The 22079-nt window shown below is 44.9% G+C and overlaps 5 protein-coding genes and 2 long non-coding RNA genes across 11 annotated transcripts in view; 3 read left to right on the top strand and 4 right to left on the bottom strand.

Moving 5' to 3' along the window:
- Positions 1-3041, bottom strand: part of LOC108159839 (protein FAM13A) — a 29216-nt gene extending 26175 nt beyond the window's left edge. The window contains exon 1 of the mRNA XM_017293430.2: positions 2866-3041. The gene's annotated coding sequence lies outside the window, so the exon portion shown is untranslated. The remainder of the gene's footprint in view (positions 1-2865) is intronic.
- A 710-nt stretch (positions 3042-3751) lies between these two features.
- On the bottom strand, positions 3752-7891 carry LOC108159843. 2 transcript variants are annotated; one of them, XR_004474425.1, is made up of 3 exons: positions 7731-7891; positions 5134-6125; positions 3752-4234 (listed from the first exon to the last, which is right to left on the bottom strand). It is a non-coding gene; the product is annotated as an uncharacterized LOC108159843 (long non-coding RNA). The 2 variants fall into 2 exon arrangements; XR_004474426.1 differs by lacking the exon at positions 7731-7891 and having other exon boundaries at positions 5134-5711; positions 5888-5926.
- Positions 7892-8397: 506 nt separating this feature from the next.
- LOC117192726 lies at positions 8398-10049 on the bottom strand. Its single transcript, XR_004474427.1, has 3 exons — positions 9955-10049; positions 9043-9862; positions 8398-8970 (listed from the first exon to the last, which is right to left on the bottom strand). It is a non-coding gene; the product is annotated as an uncharacterized LOC117192726 (long non-coding RNA).
- A 699-nt stretch (positions 10050-10748) lies between these two features.
- On the top strand, positions 10749-12335 carry LOC117192740 (SH3 domain-containing protein Dlish-like). The gene is made up of 3 exons (XM_033397488.1): positions 10749-11029; positions 11100-11223; positions 11289-12335. The coding sequence occupies exons 1-3, from the start codon at positions 10984-10986 to the stop codon at positions 12232-12234; spliced, it is 1116 nt and encodes a 371-aa protein (XP_033253379.1). The 5' UTR covers positions 10749-10983; the 3' UTR covers positions 12235-12335.
- Positions 12257-13873, bottom strand: LOC108159705. Its single transcript, XM_017293220.2, is given in 3 exon segments — positions 12257-12556; positions 12624-12760; positions 12820-13873. Coding segments are annotated over 3 exon segments (1227 nt in total). The 5' UTR covers positions 13849-13873; the 3' UTR covers positions 12257-12495.
- Positions 13874-13952: 79 nt separating this feature from the next.
- LOC117192739 (ataxin-10-like) lies at positions 13953-15754 on the top strand. The gene is made up of 3 exons (XM_033397487.1): positions 13953-14047; positions 14109-15180; positions 15241-15754. The coding sequence occupies exons 1-3, from the start codon at positions 13955-13957 to the stop codon at positions 15405-15407; spliced, it is 1332 nt and encodes a 443-aa protein (XP_033253378.1). The 5' UTR covers positions 13953-13954; the 3' UTR covers positions 15408-15754.
- Positions 15755-15859: 105 nt separating this feature from the next.
- Positions 15860-21515, top strand: LOC117192738. Of its 4 annotated transcripts, XM_033397483.1 has the most exons (6): positions 15860-16505; positions 19550-19873; positions 19937-20623; positions 20693-20770; positions 20839-21073; positions 21149-21515. In XM_033397483.1, the coding sequence occupies exons 2-6, from the start codon at positions 19693-19695 to the stop codon at positions 21300-21302; spliced, it is 1335 nt and encodes a 444-aa protein (XP_033253374.1). In that variant the 5' UTR covers positions 15860-16505; positions 19550-19692; the 3' UTR covers positions 21303-21515. The 4 variants fall into 4 exon arrangements, with proteins under 4 accessions (XP_033253374.1, XP_033253376.1, XP_033253377.1 ...); XM_033397485.1 differs by lacking the exon at positions 21149-21515 and having other exon boundaries at positions 20688-20770; positions 20839-20931; XM_033397486.1 differs by lacking the exon at positions 21149-21515 and having other exon boundaries at positions 20688-20770; positions 20818-20898.
- Positions 21516-22079: the final 564 nt, after the last annotated feature.

Here is a 22079-nt window from a genome sequence, read left to right as displayed (position 1 = left end):
GTATAAGGAAATGACTAACACCTTAGCGAAGGATATAATAAAGGAATATCTATGCACCAAAAAGAGCGCATTATATTTCCATAACGAAATAGATTTTCCTCCATTCCAAAAAGCCTATTTAGAAATCATTAATTCTAACAATATAACCAAAGCTATTAAATCAAGCACGAAACTCCTAGATATTCAGAATTACGCTGAATTTAAAGAAACCATATTAAAGAATCATAAAGGCTTACTCCATCCAGGGATAGAGAAAACAGCCAATTGGTTTAGGGGAAAATACTATTACCCGGATTATCAAACACTAATCCAAAACATCATAAACGAATGTCCTACTTGTAATATTGCCAAAACAGAGCATAGAAATACGAAGTTGGCATTCGAAACTACACCGGAAATACTGAACATCAGAGAGAAATACGTCATAGATTTCTATATGGTTGGTAACCAACAGTTCCTATCATGTATTGACGTATACTCGAAGTTTGCCACTCTTGTAGAAGTAAAAAGTCGTGACTGGTTAGAAGCAAAAAGAGCCATCATGAAAGTTTTTAACGAGATGGGCAAACCAATTGAAATCAAAGCCGATAAAGATTCAGCTTTTATGTGCACAGCATTGCAAGCATGGCTGAATGCGGAAAACGTCAGAATAAAGATCACTTCCAGCAAAAATGGAATATCTGACGTAGAAAGATTTCATAAAACAGTAAATGAAAAATTAAGAATAATATCTAGCGAGGATAACCCAGAAGATAGATTCACGAAGTTTGAATTAATTCTTTATACTTATAATCATAAAACCAAACATAATACCACAAATAGGACACCAGCTGATATATTCATTTATGCAGGCTCACCTGAGTATGACACCCAACTAAATAAAGTGAATAAAATCACTCAATTAAATAAAAACCGCATAGAGTATGAAGTAGATACCCGCTATAAACTATCACCTCTAGTTAAGTCTAAGGTAACAAATCCTTTCAAAAGGACGGGCGAAATTAGACAGGTAGACGAAAAACATTATGAAGAAAAGAATAGGGGTAGGAAAATAACTCATTATAAATCAAAATTCAAGAAAAAGAAGAAATCTAATAGAAGCAAATATAATAATTCCAGAGAAACCGAGGAAGTTAATGGAATCGGCGAACTTCAACACAATTAAAATCCTCATCTTCCTCATAATTACCATCGTAACGGCACAGGGCCAAAACATAGAAATAAATCCTATAAAATCCCAAAACGGATATATGATAATCAAAACTGGATCGATTAACATACCTATCAATTACGAATACCATTATCTAACTGTTAATGTAACTAAAACCGAAGAACTATACCAAAATTTATTAATGCAAGCCACTAAATTCCAGGACATAATCCAAATAAAATATCTATTATACAAATTGCAAAGAGAAATGAACGGGCTAAAAATAACCAAAAGAAATAAAAGAGGCCTAATCAATATAGTAGGAACAGCCTACAAATATCTCTTTGGAACACTAGATCAGGAAAATAAAGGCGATTTGGAACAAAAAATAGAATAGAACAATAAATAATTACATAAAAATTGAAGAAGTATTTGTTAAAGAAACTAGATTGAAAACCAATGACAATTGTATAAAAGGAATTTTAATGCAAATTCCCACTAAATGTCCATATTCCAAAACTTTTCAAAACTTTCAAATAAACTTTATTGAACCCAATATACTAATCACATGGAATCTTCCAAAAACAACGCTAAACCAGAATTGTGTAAACCAAGAAATCATAGCGGAAGGAAATACCATTATAAAAATCTACAACTGTTCAATCCAATTAAATGAATTTACAATATCAAACACAATGTTAGATTTTGCCCAGAATGTTTATGTCAACAACAACATAACTAAAATAAAACCACTGTCGTATGTCCAAACTAATGAAATAATTATGCAATACACCAAATATAGTAACCTATTAGAAATAAGTCTACTAATTTCATTTGTCATAATTATATTAGTACTACTAAGTTATGTAGCTGTTAAATTTAAGAAAACTTCTAAAAGAGTCACGGTTAAATGTATTAACCCTATAATAGAAGCAGAAGAGGAACCAACCTCAGCCACCGCACTTGACACCCCGTCACTATACCCGAGGGTAATCGCCTAGGGACAGGCTAATAACAAACGTTGGGGGAGTGACATATCCATAATTCCCCACATCCCATCCACATTATGTTTATGTCCAATTCATCCACCCCATCCACACAAGTAACAGGACCCCACTCAAGAATCAATAACTGTTTCTTCCCATACTCCAAGCTAGGGCCCCCCATAATATAAACAATGGACCACATTGTTTCATCAACATTAGAATCACGCCACTCTCGAGAAATCGATTCTTTAGAATCACGCCACTCATGAGGACCAATCAAAGCTAGACATAAAACCAAGGAGTATCACATTCCTAGCTCCGTAATGCAACACCGATCGCCAGCAGTGGAAGCCTTTCATCAAAGCCGACGCATCCCCAAATATCGATCCAGGCACGTACGCCACCGACACGAAGATGCAGCCGAGGAAAGCAACGCCCGAAGCCAGAGTCGGGAGTTCCAAGAGAAGGGCTCATGGAAACTAGCCAGCAGCAGAGAGATCAGTTCCGTTTGAGACAAGCAGACCCAAAGTCAAGTCGGGGAATTCATTTAAATCTTGTGACATAAAGATATTTAAGTTGTAAAAATAAAAGTATTTTTTAAAAAACTTAAAATCGAGTTGCGGATATTTAACTATATATATATGAAATATGATATTAAATCTAAGTAGACAAAAATATACACGGTACGTTACTCTAGTACTAGTACTTGTGCATATTATATATACTTACAATGCAAGCCTTAACGGACTTCCAAAGATTTCTCGCAAAGTCTTCAATCTTGCTGGTTTTTCCCCGTACGTTCGCCAGTTGCACGACGTTTCCTTTTAGAGCGTTTGGGAGTAAGGCAAGAGGGAGGAGTAACCCAAGAACGATGAATAGAGTTTCCGGGAAATCGGTGCACGCACAAAGTCACTTATCACGCCTGCTAACCGGACACCTGTGGGCGATGGCACAATCAGGAGTGCAGGGAGAGATTTCCACGAATCGGCTAGAACCGTGTTTCTAGGGGAACCGAACCGAACAATTAAGCCGTGCCGCTAGATAGTCACATTGCTGATGATCCCAAAAAATACACGCACGAACAAGCGGCAAGCGTTTGTGCCGGTTGGCTATTATCTATTGTCCGTCTGTTATTGTATCCCGGTTATCCTCTCCAACCAGGATTTCTGTTAACTTTGGTATTCTAGCTTTTTTCCGTTCAAGCTGCTGTTGTTGTTTTTGTTTGTTGTTGGTCCAAGACTATCTCTTCTCGCTCTCTCTCTCTCTCTGTCTTTCTGCCTGTCTATCTGTCAGAGTCTCTTCTTCGCGCTTCCACGCCAACAAATCCGATGTTTATTCGCTCTTTAGTTTGATTTTTTTCTTGACCTTGTAACTACGGTTGCGCTGATCTATGACAAACTCATATCGCGATCTCTGCACATTTTCGCTATCCAAATCACAACAGCTCAGACCAAGCAGGCGCAGAACTCCTAGCGAATACGTTGTGACTGAATTATAGAGCCTGGATCGGTGCGAAATCGGTGTCCGCTGCAACAGCTGCGGTTCAGGCGTGGGCGTATGGGCGTAGGGCGGGTGTGGCTGCCTCTGGATGATGCACTACCGAGCGAATGAACGGTTAAGTGTTGTATGCCACTCTCGGCCGGGCTTTCAATGTTTGGGGCGTCAATGAGCAGGCGGCGCGCACTTGACAAGCTTTTTGTATCGAGAGATGACGTTATCCTGCGATCGCTCGCAGTCTTTCTCTTCGGGTTTGCAACTGCACTTTCTCTCTTCGGCGTTCTTTCTAGATGTTTCTCTCCCCCCTTAGGTGGTGGTGGTGGTGGTGTTGCACTCTCTCAATATTTCGCTTCCCTCTCGCTCTGGCTGACTACGGCTGCTTCAAAAAGTGTGTGGACACGAGACGATATCTAAGCATGTGTCTCTGGGGTTCTTGGCTGCCGCCGCCGACGCTGCCGCTGCCGCTCCTCTCCCGCTTGCTGCTTGCTGTTCTCCTTCCTCCCGCTCTTCTCCGTCTGTCTAAATGTTTGTTTCCCTTTCCCTCTGGCACTCGGCTTGCAACGGTCGCCGTCGTAGTTGTTGCTCGCACTTTTGCCTGACTCTGCAATTGGCCAATTATGTAAAACGTGGCTAAGAGTCGGTATTAGCAAAGACTATACAATACCAAGATGTCGCATGAGGAACAAATGCTTTTTCAATTTTCGTTTGACGCTTCATGTCGGCTAGTACTTCAATTCTCTTTTACGCTACCTTCGCCTCCGAAGTGCTACTCGGCTTCGTCAATGCCTCGGTCAGCACGAGCTCGAGCCAACCCAGAAATATGCTTGTAGTTGTGTATATGTGTGTATGTCCTAGGTCGGCACGGCCATAAACCGGTTTCGCCCGCAGCATATGCGGCTTTTAGCTTCACACACAACGGCACTGAAAGCATGTCAGTGCTGCGTGCCGAAACCGTAGGGCAGCGTGGTCGCTGATGTCTTTGGCGCGGCACAGTGGGGACTCAGCCGCAATAGTCAAAAAATTGTATGAGTGCTTTAGATAAATTTAATGTACGCATCTAATAGAGAATTTTCCAATCGAATTTTCAAGATAGTTTTAGTTTAGGAGATATAAGCACTCAAAGTTTAACATTTTTTCAGTGTGCAAATATTTATTGACTAACTAACTAATTTAGCAAGCTGAGACGGCCAAAGGTCCCACTGTGCCGCTCCAATGACATCGGCGATCCGCGACCACCGCTCCAAAGACATCGGCGATCCGCGACCACCGCTTCAAAACCGATGGGCAGCGGGGTCGCGGTAGAGACGAAGTACAGGCGAAAAGGGAATTGAAACCCCGCGCGCTCCCTCGTGCCTTTTGGGTCCTAATGTTAGGACCCGCCATAGAATAGCTTTTTGGTCGCTCATGCGACATCTTGGTATTGTATAGTCTTTGGTATTAGGCAGCTTCGAAAATGCACGAAAAGTGTGTGTGTGTGTGTGTGTGTGTGTGTGTGTGTACTTGTGTTATAGTTGCTTTTGCTTTAGCCTTTGACTCTGCGTTTGCCTTTGATTTTTGCACTGCTCTCAGCTGTCCGTTGTAATTGTTGTCGGCGAGGTCATCGACGCGCGCGTATGACCAAAAATCGATATTCCGCACTGCAATAGACAATCCAATCGTTTGTTGATTTTGGCTTGAACTTGTTTTTTGAGTCCGCTTTTTAGTTGGATAATTCGTTGTCCCACTCTTCACACCGCTGCGAACGGGGCAACGAAAGAAAAACAGAGGAAACTTCTCATACGGCGACTATGAAAATCAGGCTGAAAACTTTCCGCTCACTTGGTGGCACATTGTGGACGCGAAGAGACGAATTTTTTGAGTGGCACACACACAACCAACGCGACGAAAGAGTTTGAGTTTGTATCGTGTGCCTGCGCGTGTTCGGCTTCCCTCTCGCTCTGGCCTTTGCTTTGTGCACTGCTCTCAGCTCGCTCTCGATTGTAGTTGTTATACGACGTTCTCTCTCTCTCTGTCTCTCGCTTGTCTCTCTTTTGATTTGCGCAAGTCTGATTGCGTGAGTCTGTTTCTTTACAGTTTCTCTGGAGAGGAGGAGAATATATTAAATTAATTATGTATCTAATTCGTTTCTCGTTAATTAATAAAATGCAGATGTTTGCTGACACCCTTTCCTCGGGGCTCTGTTCACAGGGGAGAGAGTTGAAAAATGGGTGTGTGTGAGATAGAAGCTGTGAGTGCGTGGTGCGCTCGCGCTCACTTTGTTCGCTGTCTTCAGCTGTTGATGACGAGGAGACGTTGCAAATGAAACGCATCCCAAAGAGCTTTTCGTTTCGTATCGATTCGCTATCTCGCTCGCTCGCACTCCTTTCATACGCTCGAGATTAGATACTCTTGCTCATTTTTTCCTTGCTCTCAATTATGATTCATTTTAATGCGTTCATTTTCGGCGGCATTTATACACATTTTCATGTTTTGCTTATCCATTTTTGAAAAGCCTGCAAAGGGAGAGAGAAAGAATGATAAAGAGAACATTATTTGAGAAATCTAATTAAATCCTGTCCAATCATTGCTCTTTCAATTCCAGTGCAAAGCATTGATTGCACAATGCAAAATGCAACAAAAACCGCAAGCTCAAGAATTAAGTCCAATTGCGGCCAATTTACAGTTGACACCCAGCTCCGCCAAAAGGGGGAGCAGAACCACCATCTGGCAGTGCGCCATCAATTGAAGCCTGAATCTGCTATCCATCCCCACCCTCACTAAGTGAACCCCAGCAAACTTTCCAGAAAACCTACATACGTATTCTTGTGTTCGCAAGCAACGTTGCACTTTGTAAAGTGTGAAAGGGGGTTGGGGGATGGATGGTCAGATACCGTAATGGCCAAACAAACACAAAGCAATGTACACACAAATAGTGCCCAGATTTGCATCCAAATTGATGTGGCACTCGGACTCGGCCAGCAGCCATAAATAAAATTTGAGTACATGCAAATGGGAAAATACGATGTTGGGAAGAGCAGCCTCAGTATTCGAAGCATTGGATACCCTAATGCAGATTGTAAACAAATTTGGTTGAGCTATCTAAAAACAGTGAAAAGTAAATGTAACATTCAAAGAAAGAACAAAAGTTTTCCCATTTCTGTGTGATATAGGGATCCTATAAAAGCTTTTGGACAGATAAATGTGCATGCTTACTTCCAATGTCAATAATACTCTCTGAAAAGAGTATAACTAGCAATTGCGGGTATCGTCTTGTTTGTATTTGCTTACTCAAAGATTGTGGACTTGCATAAATCTGTATCCGGAGTGTTCTGGCAATAAAAGCAATATACTATTGGGGAAAAACAACACCGAACAGGATAGGAAACAACAAATTAACCTGATAGCCCCATAAGAAAAGGAAAATGTCAACGAAAAAGTGTACCTTGAAGGAAATAACCCCAATTAAACCAATCCGAAGCTACGGCTTAAGCTATATTATGCACCAAAGTTCTATATAATGTCATACAAAATTCCCAATTGATTGATGTCCGATGAGGATAACGATGATGATGATGTCTGGCACTTATCCTTAGCTCCCACAGATGGATATTTTGCGTGCCATTTCTCGTCAATCCTAAGTGAAAACAAAATAAACAAGCGAAACTCTTTCAAATTCTTTAATGGCTATATTATATATAGCGATTCGTAGATATATCTATATACATATTATATATGTACATACAAATGTCTGCGACGGTCGCAGACAAAAAGCGAAAATAGCTGAAAAGCTTTTTTTATGTTTGGAAAAAGAAACAAAATAAATAAAAAATCACATAAAAGAAAACGGAAGGCGTAGAAATTATAAACAATCGAATGGGAAAAACATGTCTGTTCCTGTTCCTGTGTGAGGACCCTAGAGGTCCTGGGTCCTGCAACACCTGCCTGTGCCTGACTCCCATTTTATATAAGCGTTGACCCAGTCTTCTGATGTATGATATATGTATGTATGTATGTACATCTGACCAAGTATCGTCAGATCTACTGAGTTCACCTCCAAATTGTTCTTGCATATGCAAGTGCAGCGCCACGCCACACACTGGGGCACACTCGGTATTTACCTAATTTTGGCTGCTTTTTTCTGGGAATTCTGCCACACACGGACACTGACACACCAACAGAGACTCTGCCACTGACTCGGGGAAAATATACTCTGACGCAATGCGGATAGAACAGAATGCGACCACGCCGTACGAGAAACCAACCTCAACTGAGTGGAGCACTGCCGCCGAGTGGGGCACTTGCTCGAGGCATCGTACGGCTGTAGTGGAGCCATCAAAGCGAGAGAGAAACCAAGAGAGAGAGAGAGAGGTGGGCAGATTGTTACTGAATGGAATGCAGCCGAGGCAGGACCCCATGACCCCCTCGTGTCGCCTCGGTGTGTGTCGCTCTCTGAACTCTGGTGCTGGGCGTGGCTGGCGCTGGACAAGGACGGGCTGCACTTTTAGGCGTCATAGTCACCATAAAAACACCCTTCATCGTTTCCACAGGGCCTTAATTAAATATCTCAAATACGTGGCGCTAATGATTACGCCCACCTCCACGTCCACGTCTATGTTCATGGGATACTCGTACCCGGGCTTTGGACAAATTATATGCCTTAATGCCTCTGCTCTCGTCAAACCCACTCATAATATATGCATGTCCTTGAACACACACTTATTTCTCATCCTCTTATCCCTCTTCCTTCCTGTGCGTTTGCTCTTTTTCACGGGTTGCGTGGTGGTGTGTAGGTGTCCTTTGACAATGTTGCATGTTGCATGTGAGCAAGGGTGATTGAGAGAGCAGCGTTGAAATGGATTTTAAGGATTTTTCTCTATGGTTTGAGCCTGGTTTCCCTTCTGCTCGCGAAACTTTCGCTTATTCATGCGCTTATTATGAAAACTATGTGAAACTACCTACCCCTATCCCTTGCTGCAGTTTTCTCAACCATTTTTCCCCCACATTTGTTACGGTTTTCGTTTGTGCTCTGCGCATTTTCTTTCAGCCGTAAAATTTCCACCGCGTTTCGCCAAAATGCATTACACAATGTATGTACATATTGGGTCGAAGCCATCGAAAAGAAAAGGAAATGATGTGATTGAAAATCAGATTACGAAATAGAAATGGAAAAGGAAAATTGCCGGCAATCCCAAAACGGAAACGGGCAATAGTTCTAGAGAATTCTTGAAATTGTCAAAGTATATACACAAATGTTATTAAACTTTTCTATCTTCTTTGGGGGAAATTGCAACCTAGTGTTCAAGGCCACCAACAGATGATCCGGCAAGCAGATCCCCGGACGGATAGAGTCCCTTGGTCCTATGTACATTATTTAGGTTACATTACATTACATTAGGTTATTTTAGGAAACTGTGAAAAGTACGCGTGTACCTAAAAATAGATGACCCACATACTCGTATGTAGGTAGCTTCTGCTCCTGTTTCCATTGCTCCCCTTCTGCACTCATAACTTTGGACCCTGTCGGTGCTCTTCTTTTTTGGACAACAGATGTCGAAGCAACAATTACGTAGCGTGGCGTAGACATAGCACGTCTCAGAGCATCCATCCTGATGGATCATCTCCAGCCCACATCTGCATCGCATGTTTTCGTGAATGACATCCAGAGGGTGGACTGTGCGCAGGCCCCATTCCATCGATTCGACGGACAGGCTCTCTCCATTACGACTTGGGACAGGGCATGGGAGTAAGTGGTGAGGCACCGGTACGGGTCTGGGGGTATTCTTCCCCGCGATGATGCTGTGAAATCAACTGCGTAGTAGGCAAAAGTCAACAACAGTGTCTGCTATATGTATATACATATATACAGATGTACATATGAATGTATGTATGTTGGATATGTGTAGCGAATTGGGGGGTGTGGCACCTGCTGCCTCAGTCGTTGAGGAGTGTCAAAGTGCTGGGGTGGGATAGTGAATAATTCGAGCGAATTTAACACGCAATTTCGTCAGACTGGGAATAAACCGTGGCATGGGGTGGCGGGTGGTGGGAGCTGTCCCAGAGTGTCAGTTTGCACACTTTCGCTCGCTCTCTCCCTCTCTGTTTAATCGAAAATTGCATGCGAAAGCGTTATCCTTGGCACCAAAATAGTCCATTGCCCGCACTTTTGACAGTTTAAATTTTCACTGCTGTCAAGGATAATAAGGATGCGAGTGACGTCTCCGATTCAGTCGATGGGCATGGGTAGAAAATCCTTGAAAATTGAGATCAAAGAGTCGGAGACGTTAGAGCTGATGGAACACGAACACACACCCACACACCCTTAGACCTATATACATATTTCACCTGAAAACGAATCGTCCAGTGGCAGTGCACCATTGCACCCAACTGTGTCAAGTCGAGGTGCACTTTGAATGCCACTTTTAATATATTAACACGGATGAGCGAGCAATTGATACAAAAACGATTTCAAGCTTGGCGGCAAAATCATGGCCCCGCCAGGGATGGTCGCCGATATGCCAAACGATCGAGTCGAAAATTCTATATTATCGGGCTCACAACGTATCGGTTTTATACCATCAATTGAAGGCACACATATTCTTCTTTGTATATCTTGACGTAGGATTTACGGTAGGTAGGAAGTTACGGTATATCGGTATATAATAGTACACTTCCATACGCAGGTTTTTTTTAAGGTTTTTTTTCCACTAGACTGCATTTCATACTTTCACTGACCACTTTCAAACAATTCCACTTTGGCGCGCAATCTGTCGATTTCATCGCACCAACATCCCTGCATTCTATGAAATGTAGTTAACATGTAGCAAAAGTCAGATGTAGAATGACGCACCTTTAATGCATTGGTCTTTTTTTTTAAACCTTGTTTTAGTCAAAAAACAAATAAAAGCAAGGACTAAAAACTGACCAATCTAGTAGAAAATTAATTCATTTATCGGATAAAATTATATGGGCCGAGCTAAATGTTCTAACTAGCTCATAATATTTGACGGAACATCAAAATTAAGCAATAAGGCTTCCAATCCTTGACGGAGAACGATTAACCTATTATAAGCCAAGGGGGTATTTAAAATTTCCACCGAAAATAATGAAAATTGACTCATTTTAGCGCAGTTCAGGTGAAAGATGTCGTGGTTTTTTAATGGATCTACAGAAGAATTTACAATCGATAATATTTTCCGCCATATACCTCAAGTAGTTAAACTATTTAAATAGAGAGGGGTTACGTGGGCCAAGTTCGATTTCTAATCGTTATTTTTATTGTTGTTGAGGCACCAAAATTGAGGCGAAAACAATCAAAATCAAGTATTTAATAAGCCAATTAAGCACAAAACAGCAGTACTCGTCCATCAAAGAATGGCCTTTCTCTGCCCCGTTCGCATGCGGCGCGATAAGAAGAAAGGTAAGCCAAACAAACAACGAAAATACAAAAATGAAAGACTTAAACCACAAACTTGTTTCTTGTTATACAGCCACAAGTGCGAGCATTGAGAGGGACCTGCCTGCAGTGGGAGGCCTCGGCATGGGACGTATAACTGGCTCCTCCAGCATTGAGACTCTGGTACGGGTGGGCATTGAAAAGGAACACGGTCTCAGGTATGGCTCAGATCGAAAAAAAAATTTCTGTGTTCTCATTCTCATCCAAACCCCTTCCACTGCAGTCCAGACTCCAAAATGTTTGTGCTGCACGACTTTACGCCCTGCGTAGACGACGAATTGGAAGTGAAGCGGGGCCAGTTGGTGAACATACTGTACAGGGAAAACGATTGGGTCTATGTGATCGGTCAGGATTCGCGGCAGGAGGGCTTCATACCATTCTCCTATTGCGCCCCATGCAACACCCAGCTGGCCGAATTGGCGGTGAAGAAGAAACTACCGCGGGAACACTGCCCGGAGCAGCCGATCGATGAGAATATGCCGCTCCTGGGCGCAGAAAACAAACTGGATGCTCTCTGCGATGACCCGATTCCTGTAGCCAACGCCAATGGTTCATCCAACAACATTGAGAATAGTTTGCACGTCGAGCCAGAAGGCACGCCGTTTATAAAGGAGCCATCCGGACGATGCATTGTCCTGTACACCTTCATAGCCCGCGATGAGAACGATTTGTCGGTGGAGCGGGGGGAATTTGTGACCGTCTTGAACCGCGAGGATCCCGACTGGTTTTGGATCATGCGCAGCGATGGCCAAGAGGGATTCGTGCCTGCCGGCTTCATCTATCCCGCCGACAGTGTGCGTGTCCTGCAGCAGCAGATAACTCCGCTCAACGAGAACAACATACAGCATCATTCCACCCTGAATGCCATGGAATCCATTTTGCAGCAGGGCCAGCAGCCTCAGCCGCTGCAGCAGCAGCAGCAACCACAGCAGCTGGGTCTGGGCCCGGACGACCTGCGCTATCATGGCACAGAGCTGGTCATGCTCTACGACTATAAGGCGCAGGCTCCCGACGATCTTTATCTATCCGTACGTCGGGGCGATTGGATATATGCCGATCTGAACAATCAGACGGTGGGTGGTTGGCTCTGGGCCTATGCGCCCAAGACGCGAAAATACGGGTTCATTCCAAAGGCCTACGCCCGCCCGCCCGCCATGACAAGTCTTTGAGCAGTGAAACCAGTTTGTTGAGTAATTGTGCCTTAGATATATTTTTTGATGTGAGCGTAAATATAAGATATTACATCTGTAATTATAAATTGCCCGTAGACAGCACCTAAAACTATATATGAGCCTTCTAGCGCCTCTATATGCACTTGGTTTTGGATATGGATGTGTTCCACGAGTGGTGCGGGTGGGCAGGGTTATGCTCAGCATAATATTGAACCCACGCGCACGTTGAACTGGCTTCTCCCCATAGCTTTTGCTGGCCTATTTCAAACCCAGACTGTCGTTGGCCGAGGAGCAGTGCGAGCAGTTCAGGTTGACGTTTCTGAAAATGGAAATGTAGAGGAATTTTAGCTAATTTAAGTAGTTCCCAACTCTTTGTTCAAACTCACTTTAATGCCTCCCTGAGCTGCTCCTTTTCGCTCATCTCCTCACGGAGTTTTTGCTGCAAACTGAGTATGAGATCGTTTTTATTCTGTATCTGCATCTTCAGGTGAGTGATGGTCTCCTCCTGCGCCTCGAGTATTGCCTGTTGTAGACGGCAGAATGCGATAAGCTGGATATGGTACAGTAGGACCATCGACTTACCCGACACTCCTCCATAGATTCCGAATACGAGGGCGGCTCGTCCAGGCAGAAGAACTCTCGCACCAGCTTGCACCTGCGCAACTCCTCTTTGGCCATTACGGAGTTGACAAATATTTGGAGCCCCTGCACTCGGTTGTCCAGGAAGACGGCATTGAAATTGTCCCCGAAGAGCTTCTTGCGTGGCAGCATCAACGATATCTTGGGGTCCTGCTTTAGCTTGCCGTTTAGCCGGACAAAGTCCGTGTAGCGTCGCATTACCAGCCAGCAGTCATTCGATTCCGGGTTCTCTACGCGTAGTTTGTAGCCCGTAAAACGGGCACGCTCCTCCATCACCTCGTAGCCAATTATTGGCACGCGCAACACTGCATTGGGATCAACAGGTGCCGCCGAGCCCGACGACAGAGTCATTTGGCTCGCAAACATGGAGCCGTTGCGTCGTGGGTAGCCTCCGCCACTGGTCTGACTGTATCCCAGGCTACACTCGCTCATGCGTCGGAGTGGCCTCACAGGCTCCAGATCGCTCGCATGGCCCCCCACACTGCTGCCATAGGACTGGGTGAGGTCCCGATGCGAACGCGCACGGCCCATCATCGTAGTTCTGTTAACAGACCGCTGCTGTGGCTCGTAGCTGTGCGAGCTGATTCTCTGCAGACACACTTCCGACTTTGCGTTGGTCGCCGTCAGAGGAACACCAGAGTTGCCAGCCAAGGCTACTGTACCCACATCACTCTCCGACTTGCTGCGCAACAGGCTGTTAATGGCAGAATACTTGACGCAGGTCCTTAGATCGGGGCAAAACTGGGTGGCGCGGCCCAGCAGCTTACGCTGATGGATTAGTTCTTAAACGTCTAAATTTCTGTTAGAAGTTGACGATTTTAGCGCTAGTGAGCGCTGCTTCGGTGACGTTGTTGCCGTGCTGGCCTTCTTAAAGAGCGTTCTCACCGAGCTGTTATTGTTGTTGTTGGTGGTGGTGTAGTTGTTGCTGCCACAGTTTCCCGATTCTCGTTTTCTGAGAGGACGCAGGGACATTGCTTTGGGTATTGTATATCTGGCTTCTGCAGCTTTTGTTGCTACATGACTTTTAGTTATTGTTTATTTTTTTTTATTGCAAAAAATCGTTCCTTTTGTGTTTTTAATGCTGAAACGGTGTGACCGTACATTAGTGTTACCAGTGTTTCCAAGATATATCGATATGACTCTGTCTATCGAAATGGAGCATTCCAACGAGGTGAGGTGGAAAATGTAAACAATTTCTAAAACAATGTAACAAGGAACAAATTTCCTTGCAGAACAGCGAAACCAACGATATAGTTCAACGGATTGTGGGCTTAAGCGTGCCCGAAAATGCGGAGGAGGTCACAGGCTTGCTCAAGAGCCTGCGCCTTCTGCTCACCAAAAGCAGCACCGCTCAAGAGACTGTGGCAAAAAATGCAGCGTTTTCCAGCTTCATAGAAGCTATGGCTTTCAATCCCCAAATGCGCACCGAGCTAAGTACAATCCACACACTTACGCTGCAGGTGCTGGCCAATACTGTGGTGAACAACGGTCCTGCTCAGACACTCGTCTGGACACAGCATGGCACAAAGATAGCCGATCAGGTCTGCGCCGCTCCCTTGGGAAGCTCGAACAACGTGTTACTCATGGTCATGTACAACATTTACCTTAATGGCTGCGGCCTGATCAGTAACGACCTGGCTCTCCAGACCTGCGTCCGCTTGTGGCAGGCCATCAACGATGCACATTGCACCTTAAACTTTGAGTATTTGCACTTCTTTCTGGAAAACTTCATTGTGTCGAATGGGCGGGTCGGTGTGGGCTGTTATCAGCAACTGAGCACCGAGGAGCGCATAGCCTTTCTGGATTATGTGACGCACTATCTGCGCGAGAACAGTCCGAACGGGAAACTGGATCCAATCCTGCTGCAGCACTTTGCCAAGGAGTTTCGACTGAAGTGTGACTGTATTTTGCGAGAAACGATCAAACTGCGCCACAAACTGCATCCCAGGGAAGTCCACACGCTCCTGCGCATCATTGCCAGTGTCAGCGGCTCCGAAGAATATGCCAACACGTATGTGAAAGATCAGTCACTGTTCATAAATGTTAGCAGCTTGTTGCGCTGCGTGGTAGCGGAGGCAGACGGTGGCGGTTTTGACAAGCCAATGACCAAGCTGGAAGAGGTGGCCCTCAACTCTGGCGTGGATGCGGAGTACGAAAAGAAGGTGTCCTACGAGCTGAAAACGCTCCTGGTACGCTGCTCGGCCAATTTGTTGTACGAGAACAAGCAGAACAAGGGCTACTGCATTGACACACATCTGCTGCCAACTCTGCTCGAGTGCACGGTGATGGATGCCCGTAATCCTTGTAAGACAATCGTCGATTCATTCCGCCACCACATCTTAACGTTTCATTCTTTTCGTTTAGTAATGCGCGAATGGAGCATTCTGGCCATACGCAATGCCTGCATAAACTGCCCAGAGGCTCAGCAGATTGTCGCCGGCCTGACCATGCAGGGCTCGGCCCCCAATGACCTCCTCAGCGAACTCAATCTGGATATGGGCGCGTTGCGCATCACGGACAGAAGCCAATAACCGAATACCAGCACGCAAACACAGAGAGATACACACACAGAACATCGCGAAGCGAGCCACGACCACTGGCTGGCCAAGTGGTTAGCTGTCTTTCGCACGACGTCATCCGCCCGACAGCCGCTCCCCCTTGCGATGAACGATGCGCTAATGGTATGCCAAAAGATCTAACAACATTCATAAACTCGTTGTCACCGTTTAATGGCATCGCAGGGCGCGAGCGGCGACCGGGGGAATCGCGAACGGACATTCGAGGCAAGCATCCGCGAGCGTTTTTACAGCCAGAGCGGATATAAAAATAGCTGCCCATGTACCATGCTCTGTGCACCATTAAAAAAGAGATGCCTAAATTCATCAATATCTAAATTTATGCACACATTGCTACACTGAGTTGAGTTGAGTTCGGTTTATATGGCAATTAAGAAACGATGACGTCGTCGAGCGCATCTTTTGGCGACTTCTGCAGGTGGCAGCATGGGATGGGTTGTGTGCGACGCCCCTATTCTCATTCCCATTCCCAACACGCGCTGCCAACGCAATGAGTTTATGTTTATGTTGCTCTCCAGGGCCAAGAAACAATGGAGCAACAGCAACATCACACTCGCGCTGGCTGGCAACTGCGGCTACGACCAACTACTGGCACAGGCGCAGGCACTAGCACTAGCACTGCCTGAGGCAGTGGCAGCAGCCGTAGTAGTCCCTCCTCCCAGCAGCCAGTCAGTCTGTGCTCTGCTTTGGCCAGCAGCAGACGGGAGTCAACGACGGAATCGACGCGATCGCTTGGTCCTCAACCACGTCTACCGTTCGCCGTTCGCGCTCTTTGATTGTTCCGAGTTTTTCGACGGAATTTGTTCGGTTTTTGTGTAGTATATTTATTTATTTCTGTTGTTATCGCATGCTTCGTCTCGGTTTTTAGTTGAGGAATTAGCAAAATTTTATTTTAGACATTAAGGCGTTTGCGCCTGGGCAGGAGAAGCGAAGTGCAGCGGGTGCGTTCCTCGTAAAATCGAATCAACACAACTGCAGCCGGAGCCCATAAAAGTCATCCCCAAACAATTGACTTGGATCAGAGATCATTGTTGCAGCGTTGCAGCCTTAATGGTACGAGTAAACACTGCAGACATATGTATGTACATACATATGTACATATGTATCTCTAGCGCGAATCGCTCTTATATAACGATAAATCAAGGGGAATGACAGCCGGGATCAGTTGTGACCGAGGTCCGGGAGGAAGTTTGGGAGGCCGGGCAGTGGCATTATTTATGCGAGGTTTTAATTGGATATACTAAAAATTCAAATTCGGGACTTTCTTACGATAGTCGGCGTGGCATGGCGTGGCATGGCGTGGCGTGGCATGGCACATACCAAAAATACAATGGCCGACAACAAATAAGAACGGAATCACAAAACAAATAAATAGTCGGCCGACAAATTCATTTCTCTGTCTCTTTGGATGTGTGTGCGCCACCGACAACCAGAAGCAAGTGTGTGTTTAAAAAAAAATAAAATATATAGAATTTCCCCCTGTCAAATATGTCAATATGCGCCCCCAAAAATGACATGACAATGAGATGATTTGAATAAACGACGTTTCAACCATATTGTCAGCCAGGAATTCACATATGTATATGTACATACAAATATGTTTATATCTATGGACCATATATATAGGCAGAAGACATAGCTTGATAACTGTACATATCGGCTAAAAATAACTGCATGTTCAAGACAAATTTTTTTCAAACAAAAGGCAACGCAGCGAAGCATCAAATGCGTAAACTAAAATACTGTGCCGTGCAAAAAATATAAATATAACGAAAAAACCGTGAGCATTATCTTATATTATTATATACTCTTATCGGGAATATCGAGAATGCCATCATTATACGCTTATTGAAATCTAAAAGAATCTGAAGTTATATAATGCAATACGAGTAATTACCCATGAATAAGAATCCGATTTGGATATATTACGAGTATCAGAACGTCCGAAGACCATCCTTGTGCCAAGTTTCATTCAAACGCTTGAACTGCAACTGCTTCTCATAAAAAATTGACATCTTTGTCTATAGTCTACAAATATCTGGCCAACTTTCGAAAACCCTCTGGCTAAGGCAGCCACAAAAAAACTAGCACAAGAGTTTATAGCAGAATCGTTTCTCTTCCGTAAAATGACGCACTTCATCTGCCGCAGCCGAATCGTGACGCAAATGCAACAACTCCCTCCACTCCAACTCTCCGCAGTGCGGAATCAAGTGCATCAGCAGCGGCTGCTGCACGAATCCAAGAATAGATCGCGGAAGTGGAGAAGTTGGAGAAGAGAAAGAGATCTTCCCGAGATTTAGATGTAGGAATGTACTCCTTATGAGTATGCTTACCTGTCGGCGCTGCCCATCAGCATCGATTATAATGAGATCCGATCCCCTTTGGGTTTTCCCGAGAATTGAAGATGACACTTTTGCTGGCTAGGCAGCCGCCCCATTTATTGTTTCAAACAAAGACGGAATAGAGTAAAAATAATATATTTAGATGTCAGACCAGAGCCAAGTATACGGCACTTATGCACGCACTCCGCAGTCCCCCGCGCCCACTCTTAATGAGCAATTTGCCCGCCGCCCACTCATGTCGGCGCACCTAATTCTCGCAAAATATATTTGCAGGGAAGCGCAACAATTTTGAAAAAAGAATTCAAATAATCGTGCATATTTTGTCATATATTTTGTGAGTGCTTTGAACGTCTCCTCCTCTAATTTACCTAATTTCTGTCCGAGTCGAAGCCAAAACTGAAACGAGGGGGAACGTTGTGAGTTGCTGCGGACACCGCAACTCTACGGTTATACCCGATACTAAGTCAGTATGGCTCTCCTCCGGCAGACGCCGCTAATATTAAACGACACGACAAAGAGTGCGTGCGAGAGAGACAGAAAATCAGTCTGAGCGTGACGCTGCGTAGCAACTGAAAATTGATTTGTTCCTATTGGCTATAAAATGATCCGATCTGATCCAGATTCAGCAATCTGATAGATATGGTCATTATCTATGATTCTGCGCTTTTAGTTTTTTCGTATCCTCAATATTGTGGATGCAACAGATTTTCGTCCTTTGTGTGGGCGGAAGGGGGTGAGGCGAAATTTTGAGATATACGTTTTATAGTGAGATCTAACAGGAGTGCGGATATCAAATTTGGTTACTCTAGCGTTAATAGTCTCTGAGATTTGTGGATGCCCCAGATTTTCGTCCTTTGCGGGGGCGGAAGGGGGTGTGGCGAAATTTTGAAACAAACTCGTCTCGGTCCGATACATTTGGAGTGTGGATACCAAATTTGGTTGCTCTAGCTTTTGTAGTCTCTGAGATCTAGGCGCTAATGTTTTACTCTAAGCAAAGCCGCCTATGCTACGTGTGTGTTAGAGAGAGACAGGGCGAGAAAAAATGAAATTGTTTTCTTGATGCTGGCTATAATAATAATACGATCCAATTCAGATTCCGCAGTCTTAAAGATATAGTAATTCTCTACAATTCTACGTTTTTGGTTTTCTCATATCTTTAAAATTGTGGATGCCACAGATTTTCGTCCTTTGTGGGGGCGGAAGTGGGCGGGGCGAAGTTTTGAAATATTTTTGTAGCAGTGACATATCACAGAAGTCTGGATCCAAAACATCGTTTCTCTAGCTCTTATAGTCTTTGAGCACTAGGCGCTGAAGGGGACGGACAGACGGGCTGACGGACGGACGGACAGACGGACAGACAGACAGGGCTCAATCGACTCGGCTATTGATGCTGATCAAGAATATATATACTTTATGGGGTCGGAAACGATTCCTTCTGGACGTTACACACATCCACTTTTACCACAAATCTAATATACCCCAATACTCATTTTGAGTATCGGGTATAAAAATATAAAAATATTGTTTAAATTAGAGACATCTGTGATGGGACGGGAATGAGGATGGGTATGGGTATGGGGATGGGGATGCTATGCCAAAGGAAACACCTGCTCAAAAGTGACGTCGCTGATGTCCCACACATGTTCCGCACATTTCGAGTGACTTCATTTGCCTAGAGGGAGGACGATTTGAGAGTTAGTTAAGTTACTAAAAAAAGCCATTCAACCAACAATGCCCACCCCTCTTACTCCCCAGGAACGTGCCCTGTTCCATGTGCGTGTGGATTACCCGTTGCCATCGTCCGGAGTGCGACAAACAGTCCCAGTTGTCGGGGCCATAACGAAGGGAGCGTGAGCGTGACCGTGTGTGCCTGTGTCTGTGCCTGAGTCAGCCACAAAATGAAGCGCGACGTGTCCACATCGACAATTGGTCGGGACGAGGCTCGCCGTCCGCTGATGGAGGCTTACATGTTTCAGCGCCGTCTTCTGCTGGGATGCAGTCTGCTGATGGTCATCTCTCTGATAATCTGGATTTTGGCCATATCAACAGATCACTGGATCATTATATCCGGCGGAACAGGTGCGTTAAAGTACTGACAGCGATTCCATCATGCCATGCTTCAAATCCACTTCCTCTATTCAGGCATCTTCATACCGGAGTCCAGACGCTTCTTCATGTCCTCGCACTCGGGACTGTGGCGGCATTGTCGGGACACAATCGTGCCTAATGCCCTGACCAATGCGCAGGTTGTCCGAAACTTCAGCTCGATGTCATACACCTCCCAGACGAACATCAACGATGCCAAGCGCAACCTCTCACACATGGACTTCGTTAAGCACTTTGCAGAGGAAAAACTGAAAAAACTGAACGAGACGGATAGCTTCACGGAGTCGGCCCGTCGTCGCATGTTCGCGCATTGGGCACGTGGTGAAGAGGAGGAGTTTCAGACGTTTCGCAACGCCTTCCGCAAGCTGGTCATGTCCACAGAGGAGAACCAGCGCCAGTTTAATGCGACAGCCATCAAGCCCATACCCATCGATCCCTTGGACGTCAATGGCATCATAGCGCGGAAGACCTTTGGCTCCGCCCTGCAGCGTGTTAAGTACAACAACACGTGGTCCTACTATGTGATACCGGAGGTGGCCCAGGAAGCTATATTCAGCAACTGGACAAACTACCCGCTGGTCGTTCGTCTCCTGGCCACCTACATTCGCGACATCAACATACCCGTCTTTGTACTTAATGATGAGCGTGTGATCCTGATACTGGTGCCGCCGCTGCCGCCGAAAAGGGGCGGGCACACAGCCTTCTACAGTTACATACCCAACCGTGAGTGAAATCCATGGGGGGATGGGATGTCGATCAACTAATCACCAAACCAAATCGTTTCTAGTACAGAGCGCTGCAAGTATATCGACATGTTCCCCAACTCCAACACACTGCGAAACGAGCCCGGCTTCGACGACGAGGTGATGGGTAGGTCTTCTCCTCAACTGTGGGTTTTGACAGTCCGTAATTGGCAGTGGGTTGATATTTCCTTTCAGACTACATCCGAACGCAGGCATCTTTTGCCTGCATCACACTGTTCGTCATGAGCCTGGGCGCTGTCTTCTCCTTCTACACGTTCATGAATCCTCGATACATGTTCAAGCGGCTGGCCGGCGGCATTCACCTGGTGGCTGCGTCCACAGCTCTGGTTGTTCTCCAGGTTCTTTTCTCATCCATTGACTACACAAAGGACCACCTGTTCTATGCATATCCGGATGGTGCGGAGTTAACGTGAGTATCCGCGAGAACCGAGTGGCATTTGTGTTTTTGTGGGTTTTTTTCGCTAAGAAAGCTCCCTCATCGCAGGTATGGATATGGCGTCTACTTGGCCTGGTTCACATTTGTGGATAACATTTTCTGCGGTCTAATGTTCCTGTGGTATTCTGGCAAGAAGAAGGGTGCCAAGGCGCCCAATGACGAGGTGGCCATGGCTGACGAGCCAACTATAATGGGCAGATAATAAAAGTATGCCGAAGATGATGATGGGCATTGTTTGAAGATGATAACGATGATGATGCCCTTCTTGCGACCAAAGACCAAAGCAGCCAGCGTATGTTTGGTTTGCTTTTTCACTTAAATTTGTTATTTGTTGTTTTCTTAATAGATGTATTTAAAATGTTCGCTTTATTACGTTAAGAATGAAATAAAGATATTATTGGATTTCAGTAACTGCAAGCCGCAATGATTTCAATTCAAATATAACACAGAACTGTAATAGCTATCATTGCTACTTACTGCAACTTACTGCAAAGTCAAAACTCCAAAATATGTCAGCTCGGACGTAACATTGAAATAAAAAAGAAGGATTACAAAACTTGTGGAGCGATGCCAAAAGTCCGAATTAAAAGATAAAACGAGGGGGAACGTTGTGAGCTGCTGCGGACACCGCAACTCTACAGTTATACCCGATACTTAGTCAGTATGGCTCTCCTCCGGCAGACGCCGCTAATATTGAACGACACGACAAAGAGTGCGTGCGAGAGAGACAGAAAATCAGTCTGAGCGTAGCCAGTGCAAATTGATTTGTTCCTTTTGGCTATAAAAATGATCTGATCTGATCCAGATTCAGCAATCTGATAGATATGATCATTATCTATGATTCTGCGTTTTTAGTTTTCTCGTATCCTCAATATTGTGGATGCAACAGATTTTCGTCCTTTGTGGGGGCGGAAGGGGGTGGGGCGAAATTTTGAGATGTACGTTTTAAAGTGAGATCTAACAGTAATACGGATACCAA

Source organism: Drosophila miranda (assembly GCF_003369915.1).
Source record: "Drosophila miranda strain MSH22 chromosome Y unlocalized genomic scaffold, D.miranda_PacBio2.1 Contig_Y2_pilon, whole genome shotgun sequence".
NCBI lineage: Eukaryota > Metazoa > Arthropoda > Insecta > Diptera > Drosophilidae > Drosophila > Drosophila miranda.
This window is presented reverse-complemented; position numbering and strand designations above follow the sequence as displayed.

Coding starts and splice junctions, on each gene's coding strand:
- LOC117192739 (XM_033397487.1), top strand. CDS start 13,955: ATGCTGAAACGGTGTGACCGTACATTAGTGTTACCAGTGTTTCCAAGA. Junction 14,048..14,108: donor AAATGGAGCATTCCAACGAG/GTGAGGTGGAAA, acceptor ATTTCCTTGCAG/AACAGCGAAACCAACGATAT. Junction 15,181..15,240: donor GATGGATGCCCGTAATCCTT/GTAAGACAATCG, acceptor CTTTTCGTTTAG/TAATGCGCGAATGGAGCATT.
- LOC117192740 (XM_033397488.1), top strand. CDS start 10,984: ATGGCCTTTCTCTGCCCCGTTCGCATGCGGCGCGATAAGAAGAAAG. Junction 11,030..11,099: donor GCGGCGCGATAAGAAGAAAG/GTAAGCCAAACA, acceptor CTTGTTATACAG/CCACAAGTGCGAGCATTGAG. Junction 11,224..11,288: donor GAAAAGGAACACGGTCTCAG/GTATGGCTCAGA, acceptor CTTCCACTGCAG/TCCAGACTCCAAAATGTTTG.
- LOC117192738 (XM_033397483.1), top strand. CDS start 19,693: ATGAAGCGCGACGTGTCCACATCGACAATTGGTCGGGACGAGGCTCGC. Junction 19,874..19,936: donor CATTATATCCGGCGGAACAG/GTGCGTTAAAGT, acceptor TCCTCTATTCAG/GCATCTTCATACCGGAGTCC. Junction 21,074..21,148: donor CCGGATGGTGCGGAGTTAAC/GTGAGTATCCGC, acceptor CCCTCATCGCAG/GTATGGATATGGCGTCTACT.